Here is a 14,179-nt window from a genome sequence, read left to right on the forward strand (position 1 = left end):
GCACGTGGATGTAGCCCAGTGGGTGTCAAGGGCCTCAGAGCTCTCAGGGCTGGGGACAGACAGGATAACAATTACGTTTCATCTGAGCAGACGATCGTCTGTATTTGGGAGACGTCCAGGAAGGGGAGCGGAGCTTGGGCAGTATTTCACACGGCCCTCTCCAGTGCCCCTGTCTGTGGCCTATCCACAGCTCTGAGCCCAGGGCCTGGCATGGAGCCGAGGGCCCCTCCACATGCTGAATGGCTGGAGCCAGACCACCTGCCCAGCTTCCCTCACGCCCCCAGCCTCCAGGAGCCACCGGCCTATCCCTCTGTGCCCCTGAGGATTGCCAGGAGCTCCCCAGCAGAGTGCCACCCTGCCACCCTCAGGAAGGCCAATGCGGAGCCCGATCACACCTCTGCCACCTCCGGCAGGGACTTAGACATCTCTGAGCGTCCTCAGCGGTAGAGCCGTGGGAATCTGCTGGAAGGGGGGCTGTGAGATCGGAAGGAAGGCACCCAAGTATGTTCATGTCCTTGGGCCACCGTGACAAAGCACCACAAACCTAGCAGCTTAAAACAACACTGAGCAGGCGCTGGCGTTAATTAGTGCTGCTTCCGGCCCATAGCCTCAGAGTCCCGTCTCTCTGTTCCAGAATCCTATCATAGTGCTGGTGACGCCAAGGTCGCAAGACAAACGACCTGTAAGTAGATAAGACCAGCGGTCTAGAAATTCCTCCCCCTCGCAGCCCCCCACCCGAAGCTCCCCCTCACATCCTGAGTCCCTCAAAGGAATCAGGTGCCCCTTGCATGGACACTGCAAGGGTATATAAGCTGTAAGAATTTAACCAAGGGGAGCTCGCGCTTTGGTGCTATCATGTTCCACGCCGCCGCCGGCATTAAATTCCCCTTCCTCTAGCAAAGTCGTCTAAAAGTCTAACTTCCTCCGTCGGGTGTCACTTCCTGCAACAGTACAAGACTCTGTATCTTCAGCTGTGGTGTCATATTTATTTGTTTTTAAATTAGGTCTCTGGTTGATGAATATATTAAATAAATACAAAAAGCAAAAACAAAAAAAAAACCCACACCATTCTGGGCTACATTTTCAATGTAACATTTATTTTATTGGAAAAAGCTGGTATTCACATATTTATAATTGTATTCAACAGTTGGATAATTCGTGAGACACAAAACAAGAATGCACCTATGAGTTACAGAGTCCAAAATGACCAGGTCTGCCTACTCTACCGTCACGCGTGGGACACCGCCACCGAGAGCCCAGTCCCCAGAGACAATCAGAAGAGAAACAACCCAACGAGCTCACAGGGGCGCTGTGAGCGCCCGCACACTCGCGAAGAGCAGAGGACCGAAACGGTGGCCGGAAGCGACGTCTCTGACCCGTTCCGCGGCCCTTCTGCCATCTCCAGTCTCCCCCCTCCCCCCTCAACACCTTTTCTCAAAACAACGTCTTATTATTCACAGTTCGCTCTGGATGTCGTCGCTTTCCAGGGATCCGGGGCTTTTCTTCCGGAGAGAGCGTTTGATCTTCCTCTTGGTCTCTTTTCTGGTTTCGTATCCAGAGTTCGAAACGGAAGGAAGCAGGAACCGTGTGAAGACCTGCTGCTGAATACAGTGTGCGAGCTGCATTTCATGGATGGTCAATGTCGAATCTGTTATCTGACAGTCACCTCGAGCTGCAAATGCCAGTTTCCTCTCAGCGTCTGAATCGCACGGAGAAATGGAGTGCGCCAAATATCCAAGTAAGTGTGTAAGGCCCGCAGAGCTGGATTTTGGCTTCAACAGGATTTCTATACAGTTTACCACATTCTTGAACCTCTTTACAAAGGGGAAAAAAAAAGGAATCCAATCTCGTGATTGTTAATTTTAATTAGAATAGATATGTACATATAATACTGTCCAGGTCGCCTGGATTTTACAGTGATATATAAACAAACATTCTTCATTCACTTTGATTATAAAAAAAAAAAAATCAATGGACCCATTTCCTTGTGTAAATATCGTATGGCCGGAAGTGAGTGCTCATGCGTTTTGTGCTTTGACACACACGAAAGTATACCGTTACCCATTGACAAAAAAATCTTGAGTGGTTTTATCTCCTGGGTTAGGTTACATCTTGTGAAAAAGGTTGGATGTGGCGAGGGCGTCTGCAGGCTGCCTTCTGAATCCAGACGCGCAGGCAGGGGTCCTGCTGCCGTCCTAGGCCATGACGGTTCGTGGTGGGGTGGGCGGGGTGGGCGGAGCTGGTCTCGACAGAGCCGCGGGAACTATGAAGTGTCCCGAGACTGTGCAGTCAGTCAAGGGAAGGTCCCCTAACGTGGTCGTGACATGCGAGACTCTTTCGGAGGCAGTCTAGTGCACCTGAGAAAGAGGCCAGGGTCGGTGTGGGTGGAGGGCCGAGCTCTCGAAGTCCCCAGACAGAGCGAGGAGCCACCAGTGTCTTCTCCGACCTTCTCCCTGCACCTTGGTTCTCCCAGGACCTCCGTCATCGTCCCACCTGCTCTGTCGTGCTTCACAGATGAACGGAAGTCTCCAGAACCTTCTGGGCTAGACTGTGGCTTTAACATGAGCCACCAGCTCATGTGTGAAGGCCTGGACGGGGTCCCTGACTCCCCAGCTCGGTTGGCGCACACCCGGGCAAATAGTGGTCATTCCGGGGCCTCGGTCCCGCAGCTGTTCAATAGGGATGGTGCATTATTCACCTTTTAATGCCCGGAGCCTGGCACAGCACCTGGCGCGCAGAGGGCAGTAGTGGGTGTTTGTGGAGGAAATGGACACCTCCCACCTCACAGGGTCACAATGAAGATTCCAAAAGGCCCTGGGCAGACCCAGACTGAGCTCCCATGGGTGCCCAAGGACGGCTGGAGGATGACAGGGAGCCCTGCAGAGCCGAGGTGGGGAGTAAATCAATGCGCTAAAGGCCCGAGGGCGGGGACACGGCAGGCACACAGCGCAGGGTGGGTGAGTGGTGAGGACGACAGACACGCACACGCACACAGACACGCACACACGCACACGGGAATACCTCAGCCCGCCACTCCCTCTCAGGACGCCGAGACGGACCGGGGTCCAGAAAGGACCGAGAGGAGGCGCTTGCATCCGCCAACTCTCAGTGCGAATTCGCAGTCCGAAACGTGAGGGCGAGGCCCCCGGCTGTGGACAGCGGGAGAAGCTGCCCCGTTTGTAACCGGGACCCCCGGCCGGCTTCTCTGAGCTTCACGATCTGTCCCCAGAGCCCTGACCGCGGGCCAGTCGGCCACGAGAGAAGCAGCTCCCATCGGCTCCCGCTTCCTCAGAAAGGAATCCCCGGGGAGAAAAATCCACCCAGAGATGTAAAAAACCCCAGCGTGTGGTCAAGGCCCGCGCGCAGGTCAAGTACAGACGGGAACGAGAGGACCCTGAACGTCAAGGCCGATCTTCACGGCCGTCGGTCCACTCGCCGGTCCCTGGCTAGTGCATCTCGGAGTTCACCTTGTCCTGGAAGATGTACAGGTTGTTGGTGGCCGCGATGGCGATGATGTTCTCGGCGGGGTGCCAGGCCGTGTGCAGGATCTTCTTGCTGAAGTCCAGGCTGTCCACGCTGATGTCGTCCCGCCGCCGCTTGCCGCCCACGCACACGCGCCGCGGCTTGAGCACGGCCCGCGGCTTGCTGCTCTCCCGGGACGCCTCGAGCGTCACGTCCCGCTTGGTGTTGCGGTCGAACATACGGAAGAAGTTGTTGTAGGCGCCGGTCATGATGACGCTGGCGGGAGAAGGGGGCGGGTCAGGCGCTGGGGGGCCGGGCCGGGGGCGGGGGCGGGGGGCGCTCCCCGGAGCCGGAGCCCACGGGAGGGGACGCGCGGCCGCGCCGGCCTCAGTGCCATCGCTCGGGGCCTCCTGTCCTCCCTCAGGTCACAGCTGCCATCGCCACACGATGTGCCAGGAGACAGACCTGCTCAAGTCTCTGCCCCGAACGCCCAGAAACACCCTCCATGCTCCCCCCGGACTGCCAGGAGCCAAGGCCACGCAGCGGGGAGCAGAGCGGGGCAAATCCGATGCCCGCTGGGGTACAGCGGCCAGGCCCCTGAGCCACCCGGACCGCCCCTCCCGGCGGGGCCCAGGACCCTCTGTTCTCTGAGTGAATAAACGAACGCACTTTGCACGCCGTTGGTGTGCGGTGTCCACAGACCTGCCCCGTCCTGCTAAGGAGAATGTTACACCTGTCCTTCCACCGTTTTTCTCTGCGTTGGCCCCTCGAAGCTCCAGCCCTTCAGAGAGAACCTTTCACTCGGCCTGGGGCCTGGCAAGTTTGGGCCAAGATTCTCTTTTGGTCCCCACTCACGAGTGGCTTTGGGGGGCTCCCCTGCCCAGCCTGCAAGGTCCCTGAGGATGGCCGGGCACCGACGAGGCCGGCCTCCGCCTGAGCCCACTATCTTCAGTGTGAGCATCTGGTGTCACTTCCCCTTGACACCCAGACTGCTTCTCTGGCCCCGTGTTCAGAGCTCGGAGTTGGGGGTGCTGGGAGAGCAATGAGGGTAAAACCCCTCCGTGAAGTGGCTCTTCACGAATGTTCTGGTCGTCCAGGCAGACCCGGGAGGGGCTCCCCTAGGCCAGCTGTCCCTCTGCTCCCCAATGTGGGGCAGAGCTGCGGTGAGCTATGTGGGGAGTGGCGGGGGCGGCCCCACGCCCGGGGAGGGGGTGGGCGCTCAAACGGTCCTGCCTTTGTAAGAGATTTGTCTAATCTGGGGACGAAGGGAGGGTGGGCGGAGAATTCTACTGTGCTTCCTGGCTCTCTTCTTTTCTGTTCTAAAACTCTGCCTCTAAAACCTCAATTCCCGTGAATACACCTGTTTGTTGTTGAAACCACTGAATGACACGTGGAGGCACAAGGCAGCAGGTGGAGGTGCCCGTAGGTGCCGGGAGCCCCCTGCACTGCTCGCTGCGGGGTGCAGAGACAGCGCGCCCGCCTCCCACCTGCCTGAAGAAGCCCGTCTTCTGGCCTCAGAAGTCAGCTGGTCCTGGGAAGGCTGGGCTGGCTCTACTGTCCCCTCAGTCGTCACCAGGAGTGCCCTCCACCTTCCCCAGTGGCTCATAACTGTGACCAGGCCAGAAGAATGGAGGGGGCGACGAAGTCCCAAACCCAGGGCCCCAGGGCTGTCCCGGAGCACAGACACCCCAGCATCAGGCCCTGCTCAGAGCCCCTGGGGGCGACAGTGCTGGAGGCTCCCAGAGCCCCGCCCGTGGACCCCGCCCCACGTTCGTGGCTTTATAAGGGACAAGCTAGAGCAGGGGTTCCTAACCCCCAGGCTGCGGACCCGCACTGGTCGGTGACCTGTGAGGAACCGGGCCGCACAGCAGGAGGTGAGCGGCGGGCGGGTGAGCGAGCGAAGCTGCATCTGTATCTGCAGCCGCCCCCCAGCGCCAGCATCACCGCCTCAGCTCCGCCTCAGCTCCTCAGGCGTTAGATGCTCATAGGAGCACTGGTCCCTGGTGCCACAAAGGTTGGGACCGCTGGGCTAGAGGACACAGCTGGGGCCAGGTGAAGTCAGTGCTGCAGCCAAGACTGAGGGGTGGGGCAAGAGGGGCCACCTCGCCACCCAGTCCCAAAGTGTCCCAAGGCTGAGGGAGTTAGGGGGGCAGGTGGCTTAGGGTCAGCTCTGGCAATGAGTGGACGCTCGGACGACTGTGGCCTATCCATTGTCACATTGATCCCATGCAGCCCAGGAGGTGACAGAGGAGAACAGCTCCCCCAGGGGTAGGAGAACAGTGTGCAAAGGGCTACAGGAGGGTGAGATGCTCGGTGACAGGCACAGGGACGGGAGAGAGAAGCTGGGATGAACTCTGACCTCCTGACCCAGGGCAGCAACCCCGTCACGCCGGCCTTCAGCAGATAACAAGGGGGGACGTGACTGTGGCCCTGACAGGTGTCCACTGGTGTCAGGCTGTCAGGGTCACAGGACAACTCCCCCCGCCGCCCACCCCCGCCGGAATCCCACAGGGCATTAAGCACAGGTGGTCAGTGCTGACGGAGCCAGATGCCTGCGTGTCAGAGGGGGTCCTGCTTTCGCTCCTTCCTCCGTCCTTCCTGATCACCCTCTGTGCCCGGCTTTGGGACACTGGGGTGACATTGCTGAGGCAGCAGCAAGAGAGGGTGGATTCGCAGGTCCTCCCCTTCCCCCAGGGAGAGCCGGGGCCACCCAGGCCTCCCTCGTCAGACCTCTCCCAGCAACCTCTGCCCCGGCCGGGGCTGCCCCGGAACTGAGTCAGCAAAGCCCAGGGAAAGGAAGAGTGAGCCGGGTGCAGTGTGGGTGGGTTCCAGCGGGCGGGAGCACGGTGGGGTGTGCAGAGGGAAACAGTAAGGGGGTGGTGGAGACCACCAGGGCTGGGGAAGGCTGGTGTGCAAAGGGCATGGCAGGAAGTGGCTGGCGAGAGGCAGGGCGGCTCAGCTCCAGGCTGGGCACCAGGCAGCAACACCGGCTTGGCAGCTCCAGTCCCTGGGAGGCAGGCATCGCCTGTTCACGGGCGCCCCCTCGTGGCAATATGGAGGAAGGGCAGGCAGTGGAGGAACAGAACCCGCATCCCCCTGGCAGTGTTTGGCAAGGAGCCCCGCAGTGCGTCAAAGCCTGCAGCTCAGGGGTACCTGAGAGTATCTGGGGTTCTTCTCTAGGGGATCCCCCTCTGTGGGCACAGCAGCTTTACCCCACTTGGAGCCCCCTGCTTCTAGGTGGCTCCCTCCTGGTCCTGTCCGACGGTTTCAGGGCCCCTTCTCCCTGAGCCCACATACCCTTACGGTCCCCACGTGCCTGTAGCCAAAGCCACGGGTCATGGCACGGAAGCTCTTACACCACCAAAGCAGTGCTGGCCCCCCTCAGAACCTGGGGAGACGCACATGACGAATAGGGTTCACGTGGATGGACACACTCCCAGGGTGGCCACTGAGGAGAACACTGCCAGCTCTCACTGCACATGCCACCCTGGACTGGGCTGCAAGGGAGCGAAGTGACACCAGGATTGATCCAATTGTGAAAATGTGATGTGCAACATTCCGATATACTGGCCAGTGTGTGGCCTTATCCGTGCAGTGTCCCGTCACCCGGGCCCCTGTACTGGGCTGTCCTTGTCCAGTACAAGGGTGATGGGGGACCAGGGACTCATGGCAGACTCAAGGTCACTTCCCAGGTGGGCGAGGCCGTGAGAGGCAGCAACTGGGTGGGTCCGAAGTGGGGGTGCCACTAGGAAGAGGCGGCTGCAGCACCCACGGCAGGAGGAGGGGTGGGAGACTTCAGTGGCTACAGCTGTCTGCCCCGTGGAGGCCCCGCCAACCCAGGGAGGGGCCCGTGTGGAGAGTGGGGGCTCCAAATGGATGCTGGGTGAGCCTACGGAACGTGAAGCTGCTTCCCGTCCTTGCGTTTGGGAGCCGAGCGCTCCTGCCTGCTATAAGAAAGGTGGGCCCCTTTCAAACGCTTTGACTTACTGGGGCTGATCAACAGTGAACGCCCCGGGAAGCATCTGCCCAGGTCCCCAGCTGAGGCCCCACCGGGCGGAGCGCTCCCCAGGTAGGCAGGGAGGGCGCCCCGGTCTGAAGGTTACCTGTCGGTCCCGTTCCAGGCACACTCGAACTTGTCGAAAATACAGTCGTTCTCATAGAGGGAACAGAGCTTGCTCCGAAGGTAATCGTGGACCTGAGGCGAGAGGGGGCGGGGGTGAGTCGAGGGGTGCCTGGCAGCCCCGGCCTCCCCACGAAGGGGGTCTCGCTGAGCAGCGAAGGGCTGTGCCCTCCGGGTCTGCATGGCACTGCTGACGGAGCCCTGCTCATCAGGAAGGACCCGCAGCCTGGCGCATGGCCAATTCCCGGGCTGTGACTAAGGAGGAGACAGTCACAGTGACAAAGGGGACAAAATCCTGGCTCCGCCCATGCCCAGCTGCGTGCTCCCGGACTCGTGACTTCGCCTCCCTGAGCCTTGGTTTCTGCATCCTTCAGGTGGGAAGAGTGTATACCTCATGGGCTGTTCTGGGATCAACTGTAGGACACCGCTTGCTGTAGGGTCATGCCCTCCGAGGAGGAAACAGTCCCAGGGCACAGCGGCCACAGTCACCAGGGCACAGCAGCCACAGCATGGAGGGAAGTGGAGGGGGAACAGCCCTTCCAAAGCGCCACACCCCAACTGGGTGCAAACGCCTCCTCCCTGCTGCCCTGTGTCTGCCTGCGCCCCAGCCCAGTCAGAGGGATTCCTCTGAAACTAAGCTGGATCCCGTCTCCTCTCTGCTCAAACCCCGCAGCGCCCGCAAGTCCCCCCAGGCTCTGCCCCATCTGCACTCTGACCTCGGGCTCTTCTTCTCTAACCCTTGCTCACGGCCCCAGCGTACGAACCCTGTCCCTGCCACAGCTGTCCCACCCCCGGGAACGCCCTCCCCCCAGATGGCTTGTGCCTGCACCCCGCAAGCACCTGCGGCTCACACGGGTTGTCACAAGGAGCTGCGGTGGCCTGCTCATGAATCCATGCCGAGGAAGGAGTTAAAGCTGAGGGAAGGTGGGAAATGACACAGAACCACGCCAGACGTCCTTGTGGGCACGTGGCTTCCGGGAGCACACCCTTCTCTCCCCTCGGCTCTGTGTCCTTTCCCAGTGGGACCCCTTCTGCCACCCAGGGCACTGCCCTACCCCGGCTTTGGCAAGGAAGAAAGGCAGGGAAGGTGTAGGGGTCCCATGTGGGCTCTGAGTCTGTCACTACCCAGCTGTGAGGCAGCTCCCACACGCCCTCAGCTCTCAGCACCAGTGCCCTCTCTGCCCAGGGGGGCTGAGGACACCCCTTTTACAGGGGCAGTAGGAGTAGAGGTGACAGAGGTCAAGCGTGTGGAACTCCATGTGCTCCTAATACATGGTGACAGCATGAGGATCTGGCTAGGGCTTGGTGGGGGGTGCTTTCCCACTCACATCTGCTTAGCCATATCCTACTCATCCTACAAGTGCAGCGCAAACATCACCTCCTCCAAGAAGCCTCCCTGATCTCCCCACTAAAGACATAACTGGAAACAGCTTTAAAGCAACTTGAAAGCAGTCCCACATTTCTTTCAAGTCCCCGTTTTATTTTAACATCCCATGGATGGATCGTAACAGAAAAACAATAAATAATAACAATTATTTATTGGGGGCCAGCAAGCAGAGGACACTCAGGCTTCCTGTAAGGCAGGGCTGTGCCTGCCCTTGGCAGAGCTACGTCTGTCTGACGCCCTGGGCCTCAGTGTCCTCACGACAAAATGGGCACAGGAAAGCCACCCAGTAGGTGGGAAAGCCCCTCATGGTGGTGGTGGTGGGGTGGAGCACGGGGCCTCCCGGCCGCGGCTCACCTGGTAGGTCTCGATGGGCCTCGCCTCCATGTTCAGGTCCCAGACCTTGACCGTGAGGTAGTCCCGGGTGAGCATGTACCGGCCGCTATGGCTGAACTTCACGTCGGACACGGAGGAGGTGATTTCCGAGAAGAAGGAACGGTTACTGGGGTCCTCGGGCTCCTCGAAGACTGCGGGGACAGAGAAATGCCGGCTGTCACTGGGCCGCTCCCGCCCACAGGGTCGGAACGACACCCCGCCGTTTCCACCCCGGGCGCACGCTGTGCATCATTCATTCATTCGTCAAACCTGTATCTCAGTACCCGTCAGGCATTGCGCCCGAACGGATCCTGCAAAGAGGGCAGAACCAGCCACGTTCTTTGAGCATCTGCTCTGAGCCCGAGTCTGTGCTGAGCCCGTTCCCTGCAGGACTGCACCTGCTCCCCCAATAAAAATCGTGGTATTATCCCCACTTCACAGGCAGGGACACGGAGCCGCAGATGGCTGGGAACCGCGCCCGAGGTCTCGGAGCGGGAAACCGCGGTGGAGTCGGCGTTTGAACGCACAGCTGCACTGGCTGCGGGGCACACTACTGCCTCCTAGCGGTGATGCTGACAGCCGCACGTGTGACATTCTGGAATGTGCTGGACCACGCCCTGCCGTAGGCGGGGCGCTGCTGTGGCTCCAACTGGCCTTGGGCCCTCTGATCACGGGCCACTGGGCACTCACGGCTGAGCCCGGCTCGCGGGTGCGTTCTGTTTGGCTGCCGGGAGGAGGGGGGACGGAGAGGGGGGTGGGAATCATGTAGCAAAATCGAATATCGCTGCCACAGATGGGGCTTGGGTCCCGTTTGTCACTTACCACCCACCTCCTATTATCTCAGACCAGCTGCTCCACACAGGAAGTTGCTTACCTGGCCCCTGAAGGTGACAGGCTGCTGGCCCTACTGGATGATCCCCGTCTGGGACACAGTGGGCAGTGAGTGGGGTCCCCTCCCCACTGTCCCTAACGGCCAGGCCTTCCTGACACATGGAGGTTCCCACGCATCAGGGCAGGCTCTTCCAAACTCAGGTGCGTTGCTGGCTGTCCCTCCAGTCTGCTCACCAGCGCCCTCACTGGCTGACCAGGTCCTGGCGCTAGAACAGGGTGGGGACTAGGGTCCCTGCTGGGCAAGCATTAGCTACAGGACCTGGGCCTCGGACTGGCCTGGGGGTCAGGGACAAAGATACGGTGGTAGGCTGGCAGCCACTGACCAGTCAGTACGGAAGAACTCAAACATCTGACAACTGCCCAGCTGTCCCCATGGAAACCAGCCGAGTGGCTGCCAGGCCCGCTGGCCAGTTCTGAGCCTCCAGGCCTGAGACAGGGAGCAGGGAGCCGAATGGAGCGAGGGGAGGAGACTGCAGCCACCAGGAGAGGCGCACGCCCGGCGGAGGTGCGGCACGTGCACAGGCCCTGAGGCAGGGTCGGGCTGAAGGCCGTGTGGACAGAGAAAGCCGCCAGCGAGGCGCCGTAAGCCAGGGAAGGGGTCACCCCACAGGCCGTGGGGGCCCCTCGAGGGCTTGAGGAGAGAGAGAGCATGGCAGGGTGTGGGTTTTCCCTCAGGAGACCTCCTGGGGGTCACCTTTAGCCTCTAGACCCTCTGAATTCTGATCGGTCATCTCACGAGATCAGGTTTCGGGCCCTGGTAATAATCACACCGACATTACGAAGGTATAAACGTTCGTAATTTTTCTTTGTTACATTAAGAAGGCTCAATGACATGTCCGTTTTCTCTCAGATGCCTGAAGTAAAGGAAAAACGTTCAATACTTGATTTCTTTATGAAGGGATTAGGGGTGTAGACCTAATCTGTGGGAGGAACAGAGTGGAGGGTCTGAGGGAAGAGGGACCCCGAACTGTCAGCAGGGACCCAGGTGGCCCTGGCACTGCCCCATTTCTGTCACTAGAGGTCAGAACAGGTGAGTTATAAAAACATAAAGCAGGCCTGTCTCTTGCACCCCGGCTGTGAGGGGGCCCATGTACCCCGCCGGCGCCCGCCTCTGTGGTTTCCTCTGGCCAGCTTCCACCTAAAACCACTCAGCCTGGTCTCGCTCACTTCACCCCTGCACCCTGCACATCTCCTGGACCAAACGAAATCACAGTGCTGCAGCCACACTGGATGTCACAGAGCCTGGGCTGCATCTTCCGCCAGCTTCAAGGACCAGGAAACCGCAAAGGTCAGAGGCCAAGAGGATGATCTAATCGATAGTTGAAAATAAGACACCACATGGCCCACTGTAACCTCAGTTCTGGCTATTCCTGCAACGTGCGACGGTTTTTAAGGCACGGAAGGATTAAAGCTGCAAAAGATTAACGGAAGGGATAATAGCAAGCCTGAAAAAAATTATACCTAAAAGTTCTTTTTAAACATTTTAATGAAATTTTCCATATGATAATGTTTTATCAAATGACAGCAGTATCGGCCCCTGCCCCCCTACCACCCCACACACTGCATGTCCCCAGGCATTAATGAGATCGGGGTCTCCCGCCTGATTGACGGAATCACTAAGGACATTTCACGGTAATCATGGCTGCCAAGAATCTAAAAGAACCATCCCAGAGCCCTGTCACCCGTGATGGGCTCCCACGTGCCTGTCCCCGCCGCCCTAACACTTAAAGCCGGCAGACCCCGGATCAGCAAAAATCTCCACCCTATTTCTTTTTAATGCTTCTGCATAATGAAGGCTCTCATGTCCTTCGCTGGTTCCCTGACAACCACGGTGTCTCTGCTGGGAGTCTCATGGTGTCACTGCTGTCGCACATGGGGGACAGGTGAGATGCACCCCCCTCATCACCAGAGTGAAGTGAAAGGGCCCAGGGAGCCCAACCGAGGCTCCGAAGCACCTGTGCATCCAAGGAGACGAAGGCAAGGCCGGAGGCTGGGGCCGACCCCTCCCCGCCCCGCACACCCCACGCACAACTCCGTCGGCATCCTTCTTTGCTTGGAACCCTGCGTGGCTGGGAGCCCGCGCCCACAGGAGAAAGGTTCAAGCTCCTGCATGTGGCCGGCAAGCTCTTTGTACTCAGGCCCCAACCGGCTGGCTGCCCCAGCCCATAGACACAAACTCAACAGGCTGCAGCCACACTCCAAACCCCTTTCCTGCCAGAGCCTCGGAACCTCAAACGGGCTCCTGGGGTGCCACACTGGACAATTCACTCACAGGGTCGCCTTAAATGAACGCCTCCTGTAACGTCATGCCCTGGGCATCTTACTCACTTCATCCCAGCCCCGACCCTGCCATCAGGCAGCGGAGCAGAATGAAGCCCTGTGTGACCCAGGCAAGGCCCTCAGCCTCTCTGAGCGTCAGTCCCCTCAGCTGGGGAACGGCATGATGGGCCTGCCAGAGGTGACACCTGGGGGCACCGGCCCAGTGACAGACTGGAGTAACTGCTCAATAAAACCGCTGAACTATTTGTATAGTCATTTTTTTCACGTTGTTTTCTCTCCCTGAAATTTCTTTTCCCATTTTTTGCCCGTCTTTCCTACCAACTCCTAATCAGCCTTCCGAACCCGGAATCAAACATCCAGCTCTCTGTACCTCTTGTCCAGATGCTCTAAAGAAATCAAATGCTCACCCCTGTTGCCCGTACAGCCTCAGGGGGCCCTCTTGTATGGCACCAGCAGGGGTGTGCGGTCACCTCATGGAGCCGTGAGCTCCCTTGGGGCAGGGGACCGACCCTGTCATCGGGCATTATGGCATCCCCGCCCAGCCCGGCACCTGTCTCAGGGCCCAGCCCTGCTCACCAAGCAGACAGAACCTTCTGGTGCTGCCCACTGGTGCCACCTCTTCTCCGTGCTGTTCCTGACACACTTTGTCCCCAACCTGATACAATTCCACTCAGTTTCTAGGCCCAGCAGGGAAAACTGTCCCCACCGGAAGTGGCCTCTGAGTAGCCATGGTCCTTGCTCCGCGTCCCTCTCAGTGGCTCCTGCTGTGTGGCGCTCCCGTTGCTGGCAGCGTGAGGAGCTGGGGGCTGAACAGGCAGAGTGGATCGGGTGGGGCGAGGGGGTGGGGGCTGGGCCGCGGAGCTGCGCTGGCGTGGGCCACACATTCAGGGACAGTAGTGCAGGCCAGCGAGCCCCGGAGGGAAACAGACAGACATGCGGAGGTCGGGGCCGCAGTCTGTGGAGGCAGAGAAGACAGGAAGAGACAGGCCCGAGGCGCGGATGGAGAACTGCCTGGTCGCTGCTCTTGGTTGCCGTGGCAACAGGTCCCTCCTCTGCTCTGATATTGTACAAGGACATCCACTGGAATGATGAGCGGGTGTGTGTCTAGGCTGCCCCCTCGGCTCCAGGAGAAGCCCGGGCTAGCCCCCGTGGGCAGAACTCTGGGAGGAGCTGAAGGCAGAGGTCTACACAGCAGGACAAGGAGGAGTGGCAGTGTGGGTCGCAGGGTACCCCGGGTACCCAGAGCCTCGTCGCTCCCGCACAGTGCCACTGTTAGGGCAGTAGCCTCCTGAACGGCCCCCTTCCCGCCCTTGACCCTCCTCCCCTGGCCACTGGGAAGGCTGAGGCTATGCAGAGGGAGGAACACGGGGTCACACACGGTGGCGAGCACCGTGAACACTCACCAGCGAAGAGCTGACAGCTGTCATTCTATGCCTGTGACTGTCCTGTGCTCAGCACCAGGTGACGGACGCCCTCAGACAAAGTGAACTCCAACCCCAGCTGTGGCCGCTGGCCCTGCGCGATCTGCCCGCACCTCGGTCCCTGCCCCGCAGCCTGCCCCTTCACCCGCTGCAGCCAGGCTCCTCTCCTGCCTGCCGGCCGGACCCCACGTCCACCCTCGCCCGGCAGAGTACTCTCCACTCCGCAGCGGAGGGGTCCAGCCCTGC

General features: G+C 59.7%; 1 protein-coding gene across 1 annotated transcript in view; it reads right to left on the reverse strand.

Moving 5' to 3' along the window:
- Window positions 1-1,068: 1,068 nt before the first annotated feature.
- The window catches only part of PPP2R2C (protein phosphatase 2 regulatory subunit Bgamma), a 94,466-nt gene continuing 81,355 nt past the window's right edge, over window positions 1,069-14,179 (reverse strand). Inside the window, exons 7-9 of the mRNA XM_039838223.1 lie at window positions 9,324-9,493; window positions 7,566-7,657; window positions 1,069-3,738 (exon numbers count right to left, since the gene is read on the reverse strand). Of these exons, the coding sequence (XP_039694157.1) occupies window positions 3,447-3,738; window positions 7,566-7,657; window positions 9,324-9,493 (554 nt within the window). The 3' untranslated portion in view covers window positions 1,069-3,446. The remainder of the gene's footprint in view (window positions 3,739-7,565; window positions 7,658-9,323; window positions 9,494-14,179) is intronic.

The sequence above is a fragment of the Pteropus medius genome, unplaced genomic scaffold, assembly GCF_902729225.1.
Source record: "Pteropus medius unplaced genomic scaffold, Ma_sr-lr_union100, whole genome shotgun sequence".
Classification (NCBI taxonomy): Eukaryota; Metazoa; Chordata; class Mammalia; order Chiroptera; family Pteropodidae; genus Pteropus; species Pteropus medius.